Here is an 18,839-nt window from a genome sequence, read left to right on the forward strand (position 1 = left end):
TCCGTATCCTTATCCACCCTAATTTAATGCAAAGTCTTCCAATAACTTGATATTAAAAGATTGGAGGAAACCTATTTACTTTTAATAACATTGTGTTACGATAATTTTTGTTATTGCTTGGTGGGCGACAAAACGACACGATTCTGGCATGATTAACGTTATTACTATACTCTTGAATTATTACTTCTCTTTGAAATTTGGTTTTTCTTTTTGCTTTGCTAACTCAATTTATTTATTTTTTATGTTATACCATACAGTGTGTCCAAAATAACAATGGTTAAACTAGAAGAACGTTGCGAATAATATAAGGAAAAAACAAAAACCAAATTGGCAAATTTCGGGCATCCTGTATAATTTTCGCACAATCAATGCATTTTTTTGCAAAAGTCGTTCAAAATTCTGCTAAAATCAAAAATTTGTACCAACTTCCGACTATATTTTTTCAAACTTCTAGTGCACCCTGTTTGATAGAAAAAAAAGCATGATTAAGAAAATCACTGCTCCCAATGTGACCTACCTACACCATATATATATATATATATATATATATATATATATATATATATATATATATATATATATATATATATATAATAGAATATGATATTATAGAATATGCTGATGACCACAAGAAATGCTGGCTTCAGCATTCTTAGCATGTGAGACGCGACGTTCTTGTAACGACTTAATGTAAAGCTCGTAGCGCCGTTTGGAAATAAAAAAAAAATGTTTTAGAAAAACGAAACCCGTGGTTTCGATGGTTAGTCTTTGGGTATATTTTTATAAAACAATACGAAACATTCACTGACATGACCATCAGAATTGACAAACGTCAAAATTCAAGCCGTGCGGTAAAATCTTACTAAATTTCGTACTATTCAAACAACATATTTACCAGTTGCCATTAAACTTACCCGTTTATCGTTCGGATCGGTTCTGTTATTGTCGTCTCTTTTTAACAGAAAGTCACGTGTCTCTAGATCGATGTATAATTTAATATTTTACCGGAGGGAGTAGAAAAATACTTATACGAGCATTGATACTTTCAAAAAGTTCGGCTTCAACGATTTTTTTGAAACTGAGCGACGTTGCGGCGACATCAAGCCCATTCGCCAGTGTGACCCCACCTTTAGTTTAATCTATGAATGAACTATAAAATATATGCGCGGCAGCGTCCCAGTTCGGTTCCCGGCCGTTTTCCCGATCCCGTTTCACGAATCGGGTTTCGGCGCCTCCGCAGTCTCATCGCCGACGTGGTGCGAGGCGTCCCGACGCCAGCGTCTCTTCCATCCATCATGTTTTGTGAGTATTTTTTTTTTACTTACCGTCCGAATCACCCGACAGTTTCGACGATTACACATTTCGTTATCGACTTTTCGAAAGTTATCCAAACCAAGTTCACGTGAAAGGCGAAGCTTAAAAATAACTCAAGCGACTCCATCAGTGTCGTATCGGCGATTGAATCCTTCATTCACTGGATTGCAGTTTCCGGAACCTTGATTTTTTTCCTTTGCCCCACGCCACTGGCGTCCGTATCGATCTGCGAGGGATGCTGAGTGATCTCTCGTACAACCTGTGTGGTGACCTTGGACGTCCCGCCTGCCTGTCGACCTATAACTTTTTCGATTTGACCTAGTATTTGACGAATATGGTAATAAAAATCATATAAATATAGTGCATTCAATGTTTTTAGAGATGTCAAGGTAAACAGAAAAAAAAACGTAGGGTTAGTAGCCAATTTTTTTTACCAAGTAACGTATAAAACACAAAACTATCCACAGGCCTCCATCATATATTTTTAAACGAAACACCTTGTATATTATATATGTGTTTAATAGAATATCTTACTCCGATTGCATTTACATTACTTTTATTTAATTTATTATATAATTACAAAGAGTGCCCTGACTGACAAATAAAAATATATTTATATTTGACATATATAAGGTAACGTATTAAATGCTAAAAAGGTATGTCGGAATCATAATGTTTTAAATGAAGAAAATAAGGCAAACATATTAGGATTCTATGAAGCGCATCCAGTTTCCTCTATTACTAGAGTATATGAAGAGACAGGTATTTCTCGGGGATCAATCCACTCAGTTTTGAAAGAATATAAATATAATGCATTTAAATTGCTTAAGGCTCAAAAACTAAGTGCAGACCAATATCAAAGGAGGGTGCAGTTTTGTTTGGATTTTTTAAATAGACGTAATGAAAATAATAATTTTTTGAAAAACATCTTATGGACTGGACTACAAGAAAGGGTTGTAATACACAAAATACGAGATATTGACCTTTAAATAGTCCTAGACAAATACAAGAAATAAAAACCCAGGGGTAACAATCAATTAATGCATGGTGTCCTGTCATAGATGGCCATATTTTGGGTCCGATATTGATAGATCAAAAGTTAACTAGAGATCAGTATTTGCAACTCTTAGAGCACCAAATAGAACAATATATAGAAGATTCATCCCTAAATATATCAGCGCTGATTATATATGAACATGGAATATCCCAGGGGTTGGATAGGGAACTGTGGATTGGCCAGTCAACAGCACCGACATAACTTTAATTGATTTTTTATTTTGAGTATATATAACGAATCAATATTTTCTTATAAATTTTGGAACTAAATTGAACAGAGTATATTTTTAGGTTACGTTCTCGCACAAACATTTAAAATAATGACAATACGATTACGATTATTGTAAGTTAATAAAAGAAAGTTTAGGTAGTTAGGTAGATTCAAGAAAAAATGTGCATATAACGGAAAAAGGTTTATTTTTCACCAAAGAACCACTGCTAAATTTATTCCCATAATTTATAAATAAAAATACCTGTACTTAATTCGGATTTTTCAAAATCACTATTATGGGAGATTTTAATTTTGGTCTTTTTGGTCTTTTAAGAATTAAAATTCTCAAAAAATAAATAAACGGAACTACTTCACATACTTCAGACATTATTTTCGTAACCTTCCTGAACATTTTTAACATTTGTCGATTTCAGGACGAAAATTAACGAAAAACAACCAACAACCAAGATGGCCGTGGACATTCTCGACGAAGATCACTTTGCCATAAGCGCGATTGTAACCGTGACGATGCAGATCATATTTTTCTTAATAGCCGCGATCTTTCAAATGGACAAGGTGTCCGACTTTGGGGGGGGAATCAACTTCATGATCCTGGCACTGCTCACTTTCTTTCTCGGCCAAGGCGGCAAAAAGGTAGCGCCGGGTTAACTCCGGGATGCATTTTTTTCACACCTGACATTTTCAGAAGGCCTACGATAGCAGGCAACTGATGGTAACCACCTTCGTTTGCTTGTGGGGGATCCGGCTGTCCGGTTATCTCTTGTACAGGATCATTAAAATCGGAAGGGATAAACAGTTCGAAGATAAAAAGAGCAACACCATCAGATTCGCGATATTTTGGACATTTCAGGTGAGTTTTGCGTTAGTACAACCATTTTCGCTGAAGTCGTGTTGGAATAATATGCTTTTCTAAATTAAACTTGATTTTGACTTTAAAATTACTCAAATACATGACGGAAAACTAATTGGAAACTCTTATTATGAGATTGAATATCGAATACATACGATTCCCAAAATAGTTGTAACGAAAATAAAATACATATTATTCAATCACTCTATCTATTCAGCCTTAGGCTTCCTCTAATTGTAATATTCTTTTTTCTCTTTTATTTTTTGACGGGCTGTATTGTATGATCACCGCTTGTCACCTTTCATTTCAATTTTCTATTTTAGCTTAAATTTTCGCTGTAGTCTATCTTTTTGTTTTATTAATCCTTTTATTTTATACCTAGCATAAGTCTTTCCATCGCTCGTTGTGTTTTATTTATGTTGTTTATGTTATCTTTTGTAAATACTTGTGTCCTATATGTGAGTACTGGGAGTACGCATTGGTTAAGAACTCTGGTCTTCAAGTATCTTCGTAGGTTATTCCTATCAAAATATTACAGAAATTATTAATGCTTCCAAAAAAGTGTTTAATGCTTTGGAACAACTAGAACAGCGATGTCCCATTCTAGTCTTAAATAAAAATCAGCATCTTACTTCACAAAGTCTATTAACTGATTACAAATTAAAATAACACTCCTCATAGCTTCTTAGCCGTACATAGCAACATAAAGAATAATCACATGCCTACGTGGTTGCATTGGTTACTATTCTCAAATAACATTGGATTACAATACATAGAACAGGCAACTTCCAACTATATTATACACAGCTCCTCACACATAATACAGAAGTTTGGAATTTGCTATTCATCATCTTAGTTGCAACCTTCACCAATGGAAGCAGATGCTGTGGTCATACGAATCCGGGATAATTTGGTTCTGATGGGCATCCACCAAATAAAGAATATGATCTGCGCTGCACTATGCAAACAGTGAAATTTCCTTTACATCAGTAGAGTTTTACTAAATGTCACAGATAATTAGAGCTCCTGATAAAGGTCGAGCTAAGACTTCTTTATTATTTTAAAGCCTTCGCCAGCAGACTTCAATATGTTGATTTTAAGAATACTGTGTCATCTAAGGAGCCAATTAGGTCTGATGTTCATCAGGGTTCCATCCTTGGACCTCTTCTATTTATCACCTAGTTACATAACATCTTGTTTGGTGTTTTGCAACGTACACTTTTACGCAGATGATACACAACTGTACATTCCTTTACATTTTATTTGCAACCATAGAAAACTACTTCATTTATTGCTAGTTAATTGTTTCAACTTTCATAAGGCCAAATTTTGTGATACTTCCTGTATTATTTTTTTGCTAATTATTATTATCATTAGTATCATACTATGAGGCGGCTTCTCCTGGAATGGTACCGCGCTGAACATCAGTACTTTGGAAATTCCAGCACGACAAGCATTTCGCTGAGGCTACTGCTTGGCTACAAGTTAATCATATTTATAGGGGCCATCTTGTAGCTCAGATCTTGAGTCAATAGAAAAACTGTGGATGGTCGTTAAAAGAGATATGGGTGGAATAGCTCGTACCGACATTCCACTAGACGCGTAATACTTAGTCCATGCCTAGGAGGTGTTTTTAAGAAATAAATTAGCGAATAAAAGAATTGTTGAAACTTATGACTGTGGTTAAAGTGGCAAAGATATTCGGAGTATGTCCGACAAATTTCTTGGTACCAGAATTAAAATTATCAGAATCTATGGTTTCCAATTGGTTTGCCGTCATTGTAAATGCAAGAAATTACTTTTTTGATAAGCTTTTAATATTGAACTTTTTTTCAAAAACCAGTAATGATATACTCTAGTTTACAAATGTTTGCATCAGCGTAAAAGTAAAACATGATAAAAAAGTTATTTTTTAACTTCATTATTAGTATACCGTGTGTTATTTTACACGGCGCGTTAAGTTTCTGTTACACATTGGATTTCGCATTTTTTTTCAGGCCGTTTGGGTCTACATAGTAAGTTTGCCGGTCATCATAATCAACTCCCCTCGCCACTCTATACCGAGTGCTCCGAAAACCATGACCACTTTGGATTCGACCGGGACGTGTTTGTTTATCGTGGGATTTCTCGCGGAAACATATGCCGACCTGCAAAAGTTTTCGTTCAGGCAAGACCCGGTCAACCAAGGCAAATGGTGCAATGATGGTGAGTCCGACCGATCCTAAGTAGGTTTAGGATCGTATATAGTAGTATATAATAATAATAATAATAATAATAATAATAATAATAATAATAATAATAATAATAATAATAATAATAATAATAATAATAATAATCCCATAGGTTAAGCCACTTGCTCTATATGGATGATCTCAAACTATACGCATCTTCAAAACAACAACTATCAAGTATGATCCGGATAGTGGAAATGTTTAGCACGGATATCCGAATGAAGTTTGGTTTGGATAAATGTAGAACTATCCATATAAACAAGGGAAAGTTTTCTAACGTGGTGAACATACAAGAATCAGAGATTCAAAACATGCAAGAGACGGATCTTTACAAGTATCTTGGAATTGAGCAGGCGCGAAATATTGATCATGTTGGCACTCGAGAAAAACTCGAGAAGATAGTGTACGAAAGAACGCGCAAAATAGCCAACAGTTGTATAAATGGTCGAAATATGAGCAAGGCACTTAATACCTTTGTTATTCCAGTACTGACCTACTCTTTCGGCATTATAAAATGGTCAAAAACCAGCATCAAGCTAATAGAAAGCAAAATGCGTTCAATATATAAAAAACACGGTCACCTCCATCCCAACTCGTGCCGTGAGAGATGGACTCTTCCAAGAAGTGAAGGGGGAAGAGGAGTAATACACCTACTCAATATGCACAATAAACAAGTGAACAAGCTACGAGAGTATTTCTACAATAAAGATGCTGCACTACATAAAACCGTAATAGAGGCAGATAAAAAATACACTCCATTAAACATGGCAGATAGAAACGCAGTATTTCAAATTGAAATAAACGATGAGATCCTGCATCAATGGGCTCAGAAGGCGGTCCACGGCGGGCATTTTTCCGACCTGCATCAGGAAGATGTTGACATTAAAGCGTCAAACAAATGGCTGAGCAACGGAGACTTGTACGCCGAGACCGAAGGCTACCTGCTGGCTATTCAGGATAGAGTACTACCAACAAGAAATTATAAAAAATATATCCTTAATACCCCTCACACAGAAGATAAGTGCAGAAGATGTGGCCAAAATGGAGAAACTATTGAACACATACTAAACGGTTGTTCAACTTTAGCACCCACAGAATACACAATAAGGCACGATAATGTAGCAAAAATAGTTCACCAAAACCTTGCAGTTAAACATCACCTTCTTGAACAAAAGTGTCCTTACTTTAAATATTCACCTGAAGCTGTTCTGGAGTCAAATACCCATAAACTGATGTGGAACAGATCTATCATAACAGACAAAGCAATTCAACATAATAGGCCAGATATAATACTCACTATTAAAAATGAAATGATAACCTACTTAATCGATATCGCAGTACCTTGGAACAGAAATCTTTCAAATACTTACAACCGTAAAATACAAAAATACTCTGAGCTTGCTAGCGAGATCAAAAGAGTTTGGCGCCAAAGGGAGGTTCATACAATACCAGTGGTCCTATCTTCTACAGGCCTAATACCCAAAAAACTTCATAAGTCACTTCAGTCTCTCGGCCTTCAACAATATCTCTATATGGAACTACAAAAAGCCAGCATACTACAGACTTGCCACCTGGTCAGAAATTTCTTACAGTAGGAAGAGTATTTGTCTTAGACCGTACCTTCTTATTAAAAATAAAAACCGACAACGTCGAGCTAAAGAATAAAAAAAAATAACAATAATAATAATAATAATAATAATAATAATAATAATAATAATAATAATAATAATAATAATAATAATAATAATAATAATAATAATAATAATAATAATAATAATAATAATAATAATAAAGGTCTTTATTTGAATTATATACAATCTAACAGTAACAGCATAACATTATGGCAAAAAAGCGAGATTCAGTCTACTAAAGATTAGTTCCATCTAACCCGATAAAAGAGAGTGTCTGAAAAACGTCAGTTTTGAAGCGTTTTTGGTTGTTTAAATTTTTGATTTTATTTGGCAGATTATTTAAACATGAAACAATATTATATGAAAAGGAGCGTATTAAAATTTTAGTGGCATGCATTTGCGGAGTACGCGTTCCCTTAAATCGTATATGATAGCTTATTTTATTGAAAAGGTATGGAGGAGACTTTCTACTTAGTATTTTTTAATATAGAACGGCAGAATGAGGAAATATTCTATTTTTCATATTTAGCCAATTAATTCTTTGAAGTGTGTGACTAAGTCTGACGAACTTTCGGATCCCAAAAATCAACCTGAGACATGAGTTTTGAAGGTTTTGAATTCGGCGCTTATCAAAATAGTTTAAACAAGGGCCGTACACTGCATTCCCGTAACTTAGTTGAGACAAAACCAGAGACTCACATAGCATTGTTCTATGTTTTCTGCTTAAAAATTCACGATTTTGATATATAAATTTTAAATCAAATCCTTGTCCATTATCATTCCTAAGTTTCTCGCCGTATCACAAAACTTTTTTTTTTATTATTAATCTCCACAGCATGGCAACCCAATAAAAATCTCTTCCTGTCACCCTTTCGGCATGAAATGGTTACTGCTGATTTGCTAGCAGTTAATTGTAAACAATGGTTAGTAGACATCTCATAAACTATGCTCAAGTCATAGTTTATAGTATAGAAAAATCACCTGATATTTCGGATTTTATTTCTAAACGTGAAATTTATACTATTCCATCTAAATGGCCTTTTAAGTTCATTTATCGAAAAATATAAGCAAAACAAGGGAATGCCAACATTTTTTATTATAAAAAACAATCACTTAGTATCACTAAATTCTCACGTAAAATCTTATCGTTTATAAATATGTTATAATTGAAGTTAAATGATGTAGGGCCGAGTTTAGGGCACCAAACATACTAGATTAGGTACCTCCATGCACACTTAACGTAATATTATATATGTAATCTATATCTAATATCTAATTAATGTTTGATTACTCCTTAATCCAAAGAAACAGACTATATAAATTACTTAACAACTTTTTATCATCATTTAAGGTATTTTTGTGAAATTTAATTCACACTTGTTAATAATTACTTATCAATTTCTACCAAGGATTGAAGTGAATGTTTTTCAGGAAAGAAATTGTTTTTTCTAAATATTAATATTATAGCAAAGTTGGTCTACAACATTCAAAATGAAAAAAAAATTTCTTTACTTCATTGAGATTGCTTTGGCATACTTGTTTGGGAAGAAAGTTTATTTTCACCAGCGATTTCTACTTTGGAGTGATATCAATTGTTTGGGTAGAAAAAAAAAAGAATTAATTGAATTTTAACATCATCTGACTCCAAATTAAAAGTTTTCCCAGCATATGTTGATATTAACCTTTTTCACACCAGTAAGTGTTGGCCCCAAATTAATAAACGCCCTGTAAATTATTGTTTATTTTGCAAACTGGCGCTGGCATCTATTGAACAGGTATCTAGAGGGGCTGATGTCGATATCTGACTCCCGATTTTCACAAAATCCTCAATGTTTTCCAAAAATTTGCATGTTTAATTAATCGTTCTTTATTTATGGAAAACTTTGTAAAGATAATTCATACGAGGCATATTTTATAAATCATCAACCGCATATTCGATTTTCCATATTAGACACCCTGTGTATTTTTTGATAATTGAAAATAACTTAAAATTGGCTCTCTTCTTCTTCATCCATTCATCCGTCATTCTTCATCCATCTTCTTTAGAAAGGGCCTGAAGGCGTTAAGTGGTTTTGACTTTATTTCTTAAGCGAAAGCTTGGAGTTGTTGAAAAGCGCTTTTTTTTATTACATCAACGTTTCCCTGAGCAATATGATTTTAGATTGGTTGCATCGCCGCTAGAGGGCGTTGTGCGACATTACAATAACTAGGATTTATTTTTGCAAAAAAATTAAATGCAGCGATATCACTTTTATGGCAAGTATGGATACCAAACTAGGGAATAGGCTAGTAAATACCGCATTTCGATAATTGATTTCTAACCTAAAATATAAGAAAATGCATGAAAATTACGTTTTGGGGAATATTTACTTTATACCAGCAATTAATATTATTAAATCGTAATTTTCTAATATTTAGTAAAATATATATAAATTTATTTTTAAAATCCGAAAGTTGTTTTCAAAATAATAATAATAATGAGTACCCAATCAATATGATTGAATATTGCTCATCTATCTATAAGAAATTCTAAATTTTTAAATCCCAGTGGGCTTTGGAAAGGGAAATAGCAAAAATTATCATGGTGGTGTTATTTTTTCTTGTAATTGTAATATATCATATGGACATGGGTATTCATTATTCTTCACATTCTAAATGTTGGCGTTTTTCAGTAAATGCATATATATTTTGCTAATCCCGAGCATCCTGAAAATATTCCCAAAAATGACATTATTTTGTTTTTATTTATCGTTAGATATCGCTGCATTAATTTTTTTGAACTTAGGGGTCTTTTATTTGATGGAAATTCGCTTAACACAATTAAGTCAGACTAAAAAATGTTTATGACAATTAATCATTAAGTAATAAATTCGAATATATCATTTTGTAAATATCCATAGCTTCCAACAGATTTAGTTTTTTGCTTTTTGATTTATTCTTTTATATTTGGATACGTAGATGATGTTTTTGCTCGTTTCACTGGAATGATAAGATGACTACAGTCATCTTAATCATATTATCTCTATACATCACATTAATCTTTCTAGATTTACAGAACAGATTTAATTATAAATATTAAACACTAAACCTGAAATTAATAAAATAATAAAATACATAAGAGAACCTAGCAAGAAAGATTTTGTATTTGGTAAGGCCCGTGTGTTGCTATCATAAACAAATAATTTATTTTGTTATAATTGAATTGTGTTTAATTTTTTTGGTAAAAGGGACTTCATTTGTAGTGGTGACGCAAGACGCACTGTAACGGCGCTACAAGTAATCGAAATCCTCCGTTTTGGGTGGCGTTGCTAGGCGAAGAAGAGCTCTTTTCAATGCTTCCAAGTTTGACGAAATGGGTTCAGCCATTCCAAAGTTATTAACATTAATTGATATTAATTTTCAAAAATATAGCCGCACCACTTTTTCTCACGAAATAAGGCAAAAATTGTTATACCAAATCGAGTATATCTCACCTTTAACACCGTGTTCACTTTAGTCATCTGTAATATCAGATTTTCTCTTTGCCATTTTAGTCAAGGACTTTTTCAGACCTTACTATATAACCAGTAACCCGATGTACCAAAACTCCTTAAATTTATAATTCTTTCGAATTCCTTTGAAATAATTCTGACTTTTCAAAGAAACTTCCACAGGCTACTGTAATACTATTTACTAAACTTCTGGATTCCTGCTGCATCGGTTGTTGTTGAGTCGAACTTGTCAATCATCATGTCGGCTTCTCTAGATCTTAACCGTTTCAGTTTAGTTGTAAATAGTCTGGAATTCTGCCAATACTGCACACCATGGTAAAATGTTCACCAATTTCTGGCTACAGGAGTATTTCTCTTTCCGCTACTGCTATTGACAGTTCTATCTTTAGCTCGCAGTTGCATCCAACAACTCTTTATCACGTCCGCATTCACATTCGGACCTGCAAACAAAAAAGTCGAGTTCCCGCAGTACCCTTTCAGCACCTTCTTCGTGGGTAGAATCCGTCGGCTTATATCGGTAAGCTTCAAACCTCCAACTTTAGCTGCAACCATGCCGTAGAGGAATACATCATCCACCCAGAAATACGAAGCGTTCTGCGCAGCTTTGTACAGTTGCGACGCAGTCTTGGGCGTAAACATTGCGACCCAGCCCGAGCAATAAGTGGGGTATGAGTTATCCGGGTACTCTTCTCGAGTGACATACCACTTGCTGTTTTTCTTTCTTATCGGTCCTGTACCGGTCATGACATCGCACATTATTTCGTTGTTTGAGTAGGCAGGGCGAGTTTTTAGAAACTCCCTGAGAGCGGCCACGTTGACGAACGAGTCATCGTCCATTTTGAGCACACGCTCTGCTCTCGGGCAGTAATAGACGATGAATTTGAGACACATCACCGCTTTGTAGGTCATGTTGCGGTAGGAATCCTTAAAATTACCCTGAACGATATCCTTGTGGATGGAATTTTCGCGATTCAATTCGTTTTGAGTCGCTTAGTCTGTGGAACCGACCATGAAAAAGAGAGCAGCGCTGTCAGTGACGTTTGCCCACGTTTCCCTGATCGTTTGGCGTAGATTTTGGTGCTTGGGAGCGGAAACGACCAGAATCAGTAATCTTAAAGCACCGCAAGGGCGATGTACAGGTGTGGTGAGGTTAAAACCATCGATGTTTAGCAGTTTTCGGTAATCTTGGGGTATTGGAGGAGAACCGGTACGTGTTCGATTTCGGGAGGAGATAAAGTTCCAGTTGGTACGCACCTTCGGTGGTCTACTATAGGCGATGTACATGAAAATCAACGAGGCTTGGACCAAGATTGCTACGGCGATGACCACGCACAAACGGTTCATTTTCTGGACGGGAAGAATCTAAAACTCTAAAAGTATCCGTTTAGGTGAACGATGTTCTTCAGAGCTTAACTAAAATTGATTTTCATTCTACTTTATCATAGCACTAACTTTCTGGGGCTGAAAAACCAGTTCTTGGAGAAGGTTCCTACTTCGTTCTTACCCCACGTATTATCTCAAAAGACGAAATAATTTCAAATGTCTATCCCCCGCAAAGTCCCATCTCAAACAGTTTATGAAATTCGATTTGAGACCGCAAAAAATTTCAAATAAACCAAACCTCCTAAATCTAATATGCCAAAGTCTGAACGCATCTTATCCTGACATAGTAATTCTAAAAGCAGATAAATATAATGAAGAAAACGAAGATATTCTTATACACGGATTACAAAGCTTCTCTATCAAATCTAAAATCTCTAGTTTCTAATTCGCTAACTTGGCGAATTAGCTGAAGCTCTCAACATTGGTTCAGATATATTAACATCTGAGAATATGGAATCAAACTTCTTCTCTTAATTGACGGTTGATTGCTTGCGTGGAACAGTCAACATCTGCTGTTCTCTGTAATAATTTCCACATTAGAAATATTAAGCGTTTCATGGCAAAATACACTTCACCACCATCTTCCAAAGACAGTGAATCCGAAAGCAACCACACACTTGCCACTGTGGTTCTTCCTTAGATTCAAACATCATTGACCACGTATTAAGAATAATCGTAATAAAAATACAAATAAATATTCTTAAAAAAATATAGACAAAATTCCGCTTTAGACACCAGGGGATAACATCATTCCAGCAGCACATGCTTCAAGAATATCAACTATCAAAGAAAACAAATAACCAAACAATCAATCAATCAATTTGGGAATCGGTCATCCGAGACAATGTTCATGCCCGTCCGTTAGCTCTGCCTCCATCAAGCAGTATATAAGCAGGTACCGAGTAGAATGCAAATCAGTTGCAGTCAAGCTCTGCAGAAGTCAACATGAGAAGAATGCTTCTATAGTTATTGCAAGAATGACATTTAAAGTTTTGCTTGGTGATATAATAAATATTATATTGCGTTCTACTCTTCTATTAAAACTGATAAAGTTCAATGGTTACTCACTTGAACACTATCTATTCATTCAAAAGTGGTTTCAGTTTTTAAGTAATTGATCCAAATTCGAAGATACCTGCAAGCTCCCACTGGCGATAATGGTACCATGTGTTCTGTTCGCAACTATTTCGTTAAATTTATCAGCATTTGCTTCGACATAAAGCTTGTTATTACAAAAATTTCAGCTGATAATCTTTTACTGCATGTTTTTTTATCAGGACGTAATAGTGGCATAACGCGGTAGATTACTATACTTGTACACTGGTATCGAATTTATACAGTGTGCGTGTAAAAAATGAAGAAAATGCCGTCGCAAAAGATTTAAGATTGATGTTTTCGTATTTTGCATTTATCTGTGCTGTTTTATTTTGATTTTTTAAAATTTTATTTTCTTGAACAGTTACTACAAAATAATGAAAACAATTTTTAGATTCCGTGGGAACGAAATTGTCTAAGAAAAAACGTTATAATTTAAGTAAATTTGGAAAAATAATATTTAAAGTGATTTACTTCTTTTTCTTCTTGTGCCAAACGCTGAGCAGCTTGTAGGTCATCAATCGATCACGTCAATTTGCCAAGTTGAGGCTTGTTTCAAATTCCTTGGATGCACCTGCATAAGTTAGTCGTCCATAAGAATGTTTTCTGCTAAAAATAATTAATTTCGTTTTGCTGCTGACTATAACTAGTCGATATTGCTTTCCTATTTGGTTTATAGAGTTAAGCCAAGCTTGTAGGTCCTCCAAGCTCTCGTAGTGTCGTCTGTATAGCGAAAGTTACCCCCTGGTTTACCCCTTACTTTCCCTCCTTGGTTCATGTTTTCCAAAGTTATTTGGAATACACGTTCACTTCACCCAGTTTAATTACTGTGCCCACGCTTGAGAACCCCAGATGCAAAACGAATACAAGAGTTGCAGAATTCTTAGGCTAATTTATCGTATCCAAGAAAATCACAGAATTAGCCATACTTTAGGACTTAATGATTGCCTCAATATGCTGAACACCTGCACTCCGCTTGCTCCGCTAGAATATTTTAATTGAAAAATTGACTGCAGATCAGATGTTCACAATATTAATGAGAGATTAAGGTTATTTTTTACAAATTTTTAAACGTTCTTTTATTAATATATATAATATTTTCTTCTCACTCTCACTTATCAGAGGTGGTGAGCAGAATCTCGCCCTTGTACGACTAATTTTTGCTTTATTTACTTAGTAAACTGACCTTATTTATTTATTTTTTATTTGTTTGTATTTTATCCTCAGGTCTATGGAGATTGTCGCGGCATCCCAACTATTTCGGTGAAATAGTACTGTGGTGGGGGATATTCGTGATCTCCCTTAACGTTCTGGAAGGGATCGAGTGGGTAGCCATTATGTCGCCCTTATTCACCAGTCTCATCATACTGTTCCTTTCTGGTATTCCCCTGCTGGAAAAATCATCGGACGAAAAATACAGAGAGTGAGTGGAAAAAGTTTTTGTTCAGTTTTTCAGTTAGAAAACGAACCCATTGCAGTATATCGGAATACAGATACTACAAGGCTTCCACTTCCCCGCTGATCCCGCTGCCTCCGTCGATATACGTCGAGGTTCCCCATTTCCTAAAGTTTTTGCTGTGCTGCGAGTACCCGATGTACGACTCGCTAGAAGAGAAAATGAAGGCGCCCCACATCATTAAGGAATCGACCAGCGCGTCGCTAGCAGCCTCGCAGTCATAGCTATAGCTGCATGCTGGTACCAACCAGTCGATCGGCAACATATCGTACCAACAACTCAACAGTCCATATCAATCGACCCAATGCAAGCAAAACCCTGGCGACACGTATCGACAGTTGAAAACCAGTGTCGGCTCGATGGAAAGCTCCATCCAGATCACCGAGCTTTGATAGACGGTGGTACTACCATAGCGGGCACTAATAGAAAAAGGAGTAAATTTTTCAAAGAAACAAATCTTCTGGGTTCTTCACCAATCACGCCGCATATGCATGGAATGTTGGAAAGTCCCGGTATCTCAAACGGAAATTGTAGAGTAGAGATCGATAACCGAATACAACGTTCAGTTTGAGATACCGGGAGCTTACATTCCACTCCCATAATGATAATTTTTACCTTCAAAACTTTCTGCCATATCTATCACCTCCTCCCAAAGTGAGTCATTAACTTCGCCCTTATCACCTTCGTTGGGTCCATATGGTATTAAAAGAGAAGTCTTTAAGATTCTTTCAGATATAGCTTGCCATTTGGTATCTCGTCATATTGTGTTTAATTAAACATCCATAAGTTTCCCTTAGCTCTCTGTTTGTTATTTACTCCGCTTAGTATCATAATTTGACCGTTTTCTACTTCTTTGATGATTGCTTCCTTTTTCTTAGTTTCCGTCATTTCTGTTAAAATTCTCTGACTAGTTTCTTTTTTTTTTCAGAAAGCAACATTTCATGTTGCCATTTTCAGTGCAGTTTTCTTCTACTATTCTTTTCCGTTTTTCTTTACCTTCATTGCCTTTTCCTGTGTTTGATTCGAAATTCTTCAACTCTTTTTATTAATAATAATATATACCTAATATTCTCTAATATTTTCTTTTTTTCTGCTGCTAGTTTGTCGACAAAGTTTTGTCAGAGTCAACTAATGTTATAGCAATAATTTTAGACAAAAACAAGAGTGGATATTGGAGTAGTTAAAATAAATCCCAAAGTATCAAAAATTAATTAAATTTGTAGGTTTTTGTAAGATCCAAAACGGTCAAAATTTGGTTGATCTTGAACACCCTGTTGGATCTAATTCAAATTCTGTTGTATATGCAAAATTAAAATATTGGAAAAACTATTAGGTTTAGGAATGTATGATGATTCACAAAAAAAAATGAAGAATTTTGAAAGGAATTCAAAGGAAAATTTGAAAAATTACAACTAGTTAAGCAGTTAAGCCCTGAAGAATCCAACAGTTGTTCAAACCTCGTTAAGTTTGACTTATCAACAAGCTATCCGAGAGCAATCGAGAAGATTTGTAAATAGAAAAATGAGCTGTAGACTCTGTAGTAAATATACGGGACTCGCTAATTTTCTGACGTTAGGTGGCAGAAAATTTGAACGACATATGAGGAAAGAATACATATTTAACTATTCAATAGCCTCAGTTTAGAGTTCTCACTTTGACGTAAACTAAACACTTACTCGCAAGCAGTATAAAGCAAATAATAATAAATGAATCGGATATTTTGTTTAAAAATGGGGTAGTTCTTTCAAGTTTCCCATTTGATCTTTCATTTGATCTGCTACTCTCTTTAGTTTTTTCTATGTGTGACACACAAGAATTGTAAACCTAATAGTCCTAAACGTCTAAAACTCGCTCTTCCATATTTACTTTAGAACCTAAAATACCTGTAAAATAGTCCTGGATCTAGATCTTTCCCTTTGGGAAAGCGATGAAAACTACGTTTTCGGGAATTTGCTTTTTCCAGGCATACCTAACTATTTTTTGATGTAACTTATACCACTGGAAAAGGTAAGAGAAATGTATTTCTTACCTTTACCTGTATTATTATGTGTAAAAACACCGCTAATAAGCACCACGGACACAAAACTTTGAAGTCTTTGTTTAAGGTTAAAAATACTGTTTTTCTCAGTTCTCGCCACTCAAGCATATGCAATTTTAAAGTATTTGTTAAAGCTTAAAAACACTGTTTTGTCTAAGTTTTTTTTACAGAAATACAATTAACACAAACATAAACGCACTACTCACTAGTTTAAATTGTTTTAATTGTTCAAAGAACACAAAGTACAACGGTTTAATACGCCTTCAAATGCATGGACAGAATACACAAAAACTGTTAGAGGACTTCGCTGACGTCACATGCGACCACGTGCTATCGATAATTATGGCGAACGTATGTCTTATGGGATTGAGCAATTCTATTAGGTTTACGATTCTTGGGTAACACACCCAAAATCCTCCATTAAACTTTTAAAATTCCCTTGTTAATTGTTTTTTACTCGGAATCTAGTACTGGTGTTTATGAAGTTGTTAATTATTTTATTGTAGGACATATCCGCCCCAAATTTCCTAAACACGGACCTAAATGTAGAATTACTTAGATCAGATATTTTTAGAGACTGTATTAAAATTTTATAGGTTGGTCGGTTTATCTTGCGTCACTATCTTATGTACCACTGCATATTTTTATTCTACTTGAAGTTCTGGACATATACAAACCATACTGTTTGGAAATATTTTTAATTTTATGTTAAATACGAGGTTTGCGATGTTATTTTGCTAGACATACGAGTGTTGTGTCTTGCGGAAGAAATTTAAAAGATGCATTGTCTGATACTGATGCATATATAAAGTAAAATCCGACATTCTTACGATACGATGGAGTCTGCCAGTGTTACTAGAGTGCTACAGTGTCTGTTGTACAACCAGTAGGGCAGGTGGAGTATTGCTTTCCAGTTACTTGCTATCTCATAATGGACATTGACATCTCTCAATGGATATACGATTGAATAATATGAAGCCACAATTAATCAAAAAATGAGGTAATTGGATCATGTAAAGGCATAACTTAAGTGACCTGGCAGGCGAAGTTACTCATTATCTCAATACAAATATTTAGGAGTGTCATTAACATAATTAGAACGAACATCCCACATGGGGCCTCCACTGGGGGCGTAGCACACTCTACAACCTTTGTGGTGGCGAGGAGGGCCATTGTGTTTTGGGGTTATGTTCGTCCAAACTCCCTTTATACATCTACTTTCTACGTTAATAACCAATGGATGCGGTGGAGAAGTAGCAGGGACTATGGTTGCCTAGTAAACAAATCTGCAGTTTTCCATACTATAAATTCGATATTTTAACAACGGTTAGTACGATTCGAAACAAAACAAAAATAATCTGTGAAAACATTTTTAAAGTTGATACGAAAAGTTACATGCAAGAAAAAGGTGTATTTTTTATAAAAAAAATTGTATAAATATTTTTCGTTTTTATTAATAAGCGGACCACCCTGTAATCTGTAGTTTTCTGACGCAATTTCATATTTTAAAGAGATTTTGTCGATCTTCCAGAATTTGCTCATATTTTACTACAGTTGTTTGATCCCTGGAGATCGAACTATAGGAAGGTTCACTCCGTTGTGTTTCAAAATAAAGGCCTCGAAGTATAACATGTGTTCTTCTTTTAGAATGCAATACCTTCACCTGCATCTACCGTCGCATATATTGTTTTGTCACTTTGTTCAGCCTCATGTTGCTTTGTTGTTGAGTTTTAGGGATACCGACTAAACTGCACCGCGGAATAACTTATAGACAAAATATTCAAAACCAAGCAGCCTGTAAAAATTTAATTAATACAATTAGGTTACTATTATTATTCATGTTACAGTACGGCCAAAGTAAAATATTATTTAAACCTACCGATGGTAGCGAATATGCAGCGGGTCGCATAAGTTAGGGTACATGGTAAAATCGGAGATTATTTAGCTAAAAATATTACGATTAAACGAAACTTACCTTAGTCCAAAAGCTGCAATTTCATTTTTGGGATGAGAAAAATTTTGGTGTAAATTATAGAGGGTGCTACGTAATGTACTATTAGTG

The 18,839-nt window shown here is 34.9% G+C and overlaps 3 protein-coding genes across 5 annotated transcripts; 1 reads left to right on the forward strand and 2 right to left on the reverse strand.

Annotated features, from left to right (window-relative positions):
- The first annotated feature begins 1,197 nt into the window (after nt 1-1,197).
- LOC132697894 (uncharacterized) lies at nt 1,198-18,047 on the forward strand. Of its 3 annotated transcripts, XM_060663637.1 has the most exons (7): nt 1,201-1,302; nt 1,486-1,651; nt 3,016-3,235; nt 3,288-3,452; nt 5,450-5,657; nt 14,511-14,706; nt 14,762-18,047. In XM_060663637.1, exons 3-7 carry the CDS (start codon nt 3,050-3,052, stop codon nt 14,961-14,963), a joined length of 957 nt encoding a protein of 318 aa, XP_060519620.1. In that variant the 5' UTR covers nt 1,201-1,302; nt 1,486-1,651; nt 3,016-3,049; the 3' UTR covers nt 14,964-18,047. The 3 variants fall into 3 exon arrangements, with proteins under 3 accessions (XP_060519619.1, XP_060519621.1, XP_060519620.1); XM_060663636.1 differs by lacking the exon at nt 1,486-1,651 and having other exon boundaries at nt 1,198-1,302; XM_060663638.1 differs by lacking the exon at nt 1,486-1,651 and having other exon boundaries at nt 1,198-1,302; nt 3,291-3,452.
- On the reverse strand, nt 8,508-11,714 carry LOC132698105 (lactosylceramide 1,3-N-acetyl-beta-D-glucosaminyltransferase-like). Its single transcript, XM_060663972.1, has one exon. The coding sequence runs from the start codon at nt 11,712-11,714 to the stop codon at nt 11,130-11,132; it is 585 nt and encodes a 194-aa protein (XP_060519955.1). The 3' UTR covers nt 8,508-11,129.
- On the reverse strand, nt 11,796-12,299 carry LOC132698106 (uncharacterized). The gene has a single exon (XM_060663973.1). It carries the CDS (start codon nt 12,147-12,149, stop codon nt 11,796-11,798), a length of 354 nt encoding a protein of 117 aa, XP_060519956.1. The 5' UTR covers nt 12,150-12,299.
- Nucleotides 18,048-18,839: the final 792 nt, after the last annotated feature.

The sequence above is a fragment of the Cylas formicarius genome, unplaced genomic scaffold (assembly GCF_029955315.1).
Source record: "Cylas formicarius isolate icCylForm1 unplaced genomic scaffold, icCylForm1.1 PGA_scaffold_2__14_contigs__length_35257938, whole genome shotgun sequence".
In the NCBI taxonomy this organism is placed as follows: Eukaryota; Metazoa; Arthropoda; class Insecta; order Coleoptera; family Brentidae; genus Cylas; species Cylas formicarius.

What these genes read in the sequence shown, in the direction of transcription:
- LOC132697894 (XM_060663636.1), top strand. Translation starts at nt 3,050, where the DNA reads ATGGCCGTGGACATTCTCGACGAAGATCACTTTGCCATAAGCGCGATT. An exon ending in CGATATTTTGGACATTTCAG is followed by an intron (nt 3,453 to 5,449) that starts GTGAGTTTTGCG and finishes ATTTTTTTTCAG; the next exon opens with GCCGTTTGGGTCTACATAGT. An exon ending in TCGGACGAAAAATACAGAGA is followed by an intron (nt 14,707 to 14,761) that starts GTGAGTGGAAAA and finishes AACCCATTGCAG; the next exon opens with TATATCGGAATACAGATACT.
- LOC132698105 (XM_060663972.1), bottom strand. Translation starts at nt 11,714, where the DNA reads ATGACCTACAAAGCGGTGATGTGTCTCAAATTCATCGTCTATTACTGC.
- LOC132698106 (XM_060663973.1), bottom strand. Translation starts at nt 12,149, where the DNA reads ATGAACCGTTTGTGCGTGGTCATCGCCGTAGCAATCTTGGTCCAAGCC.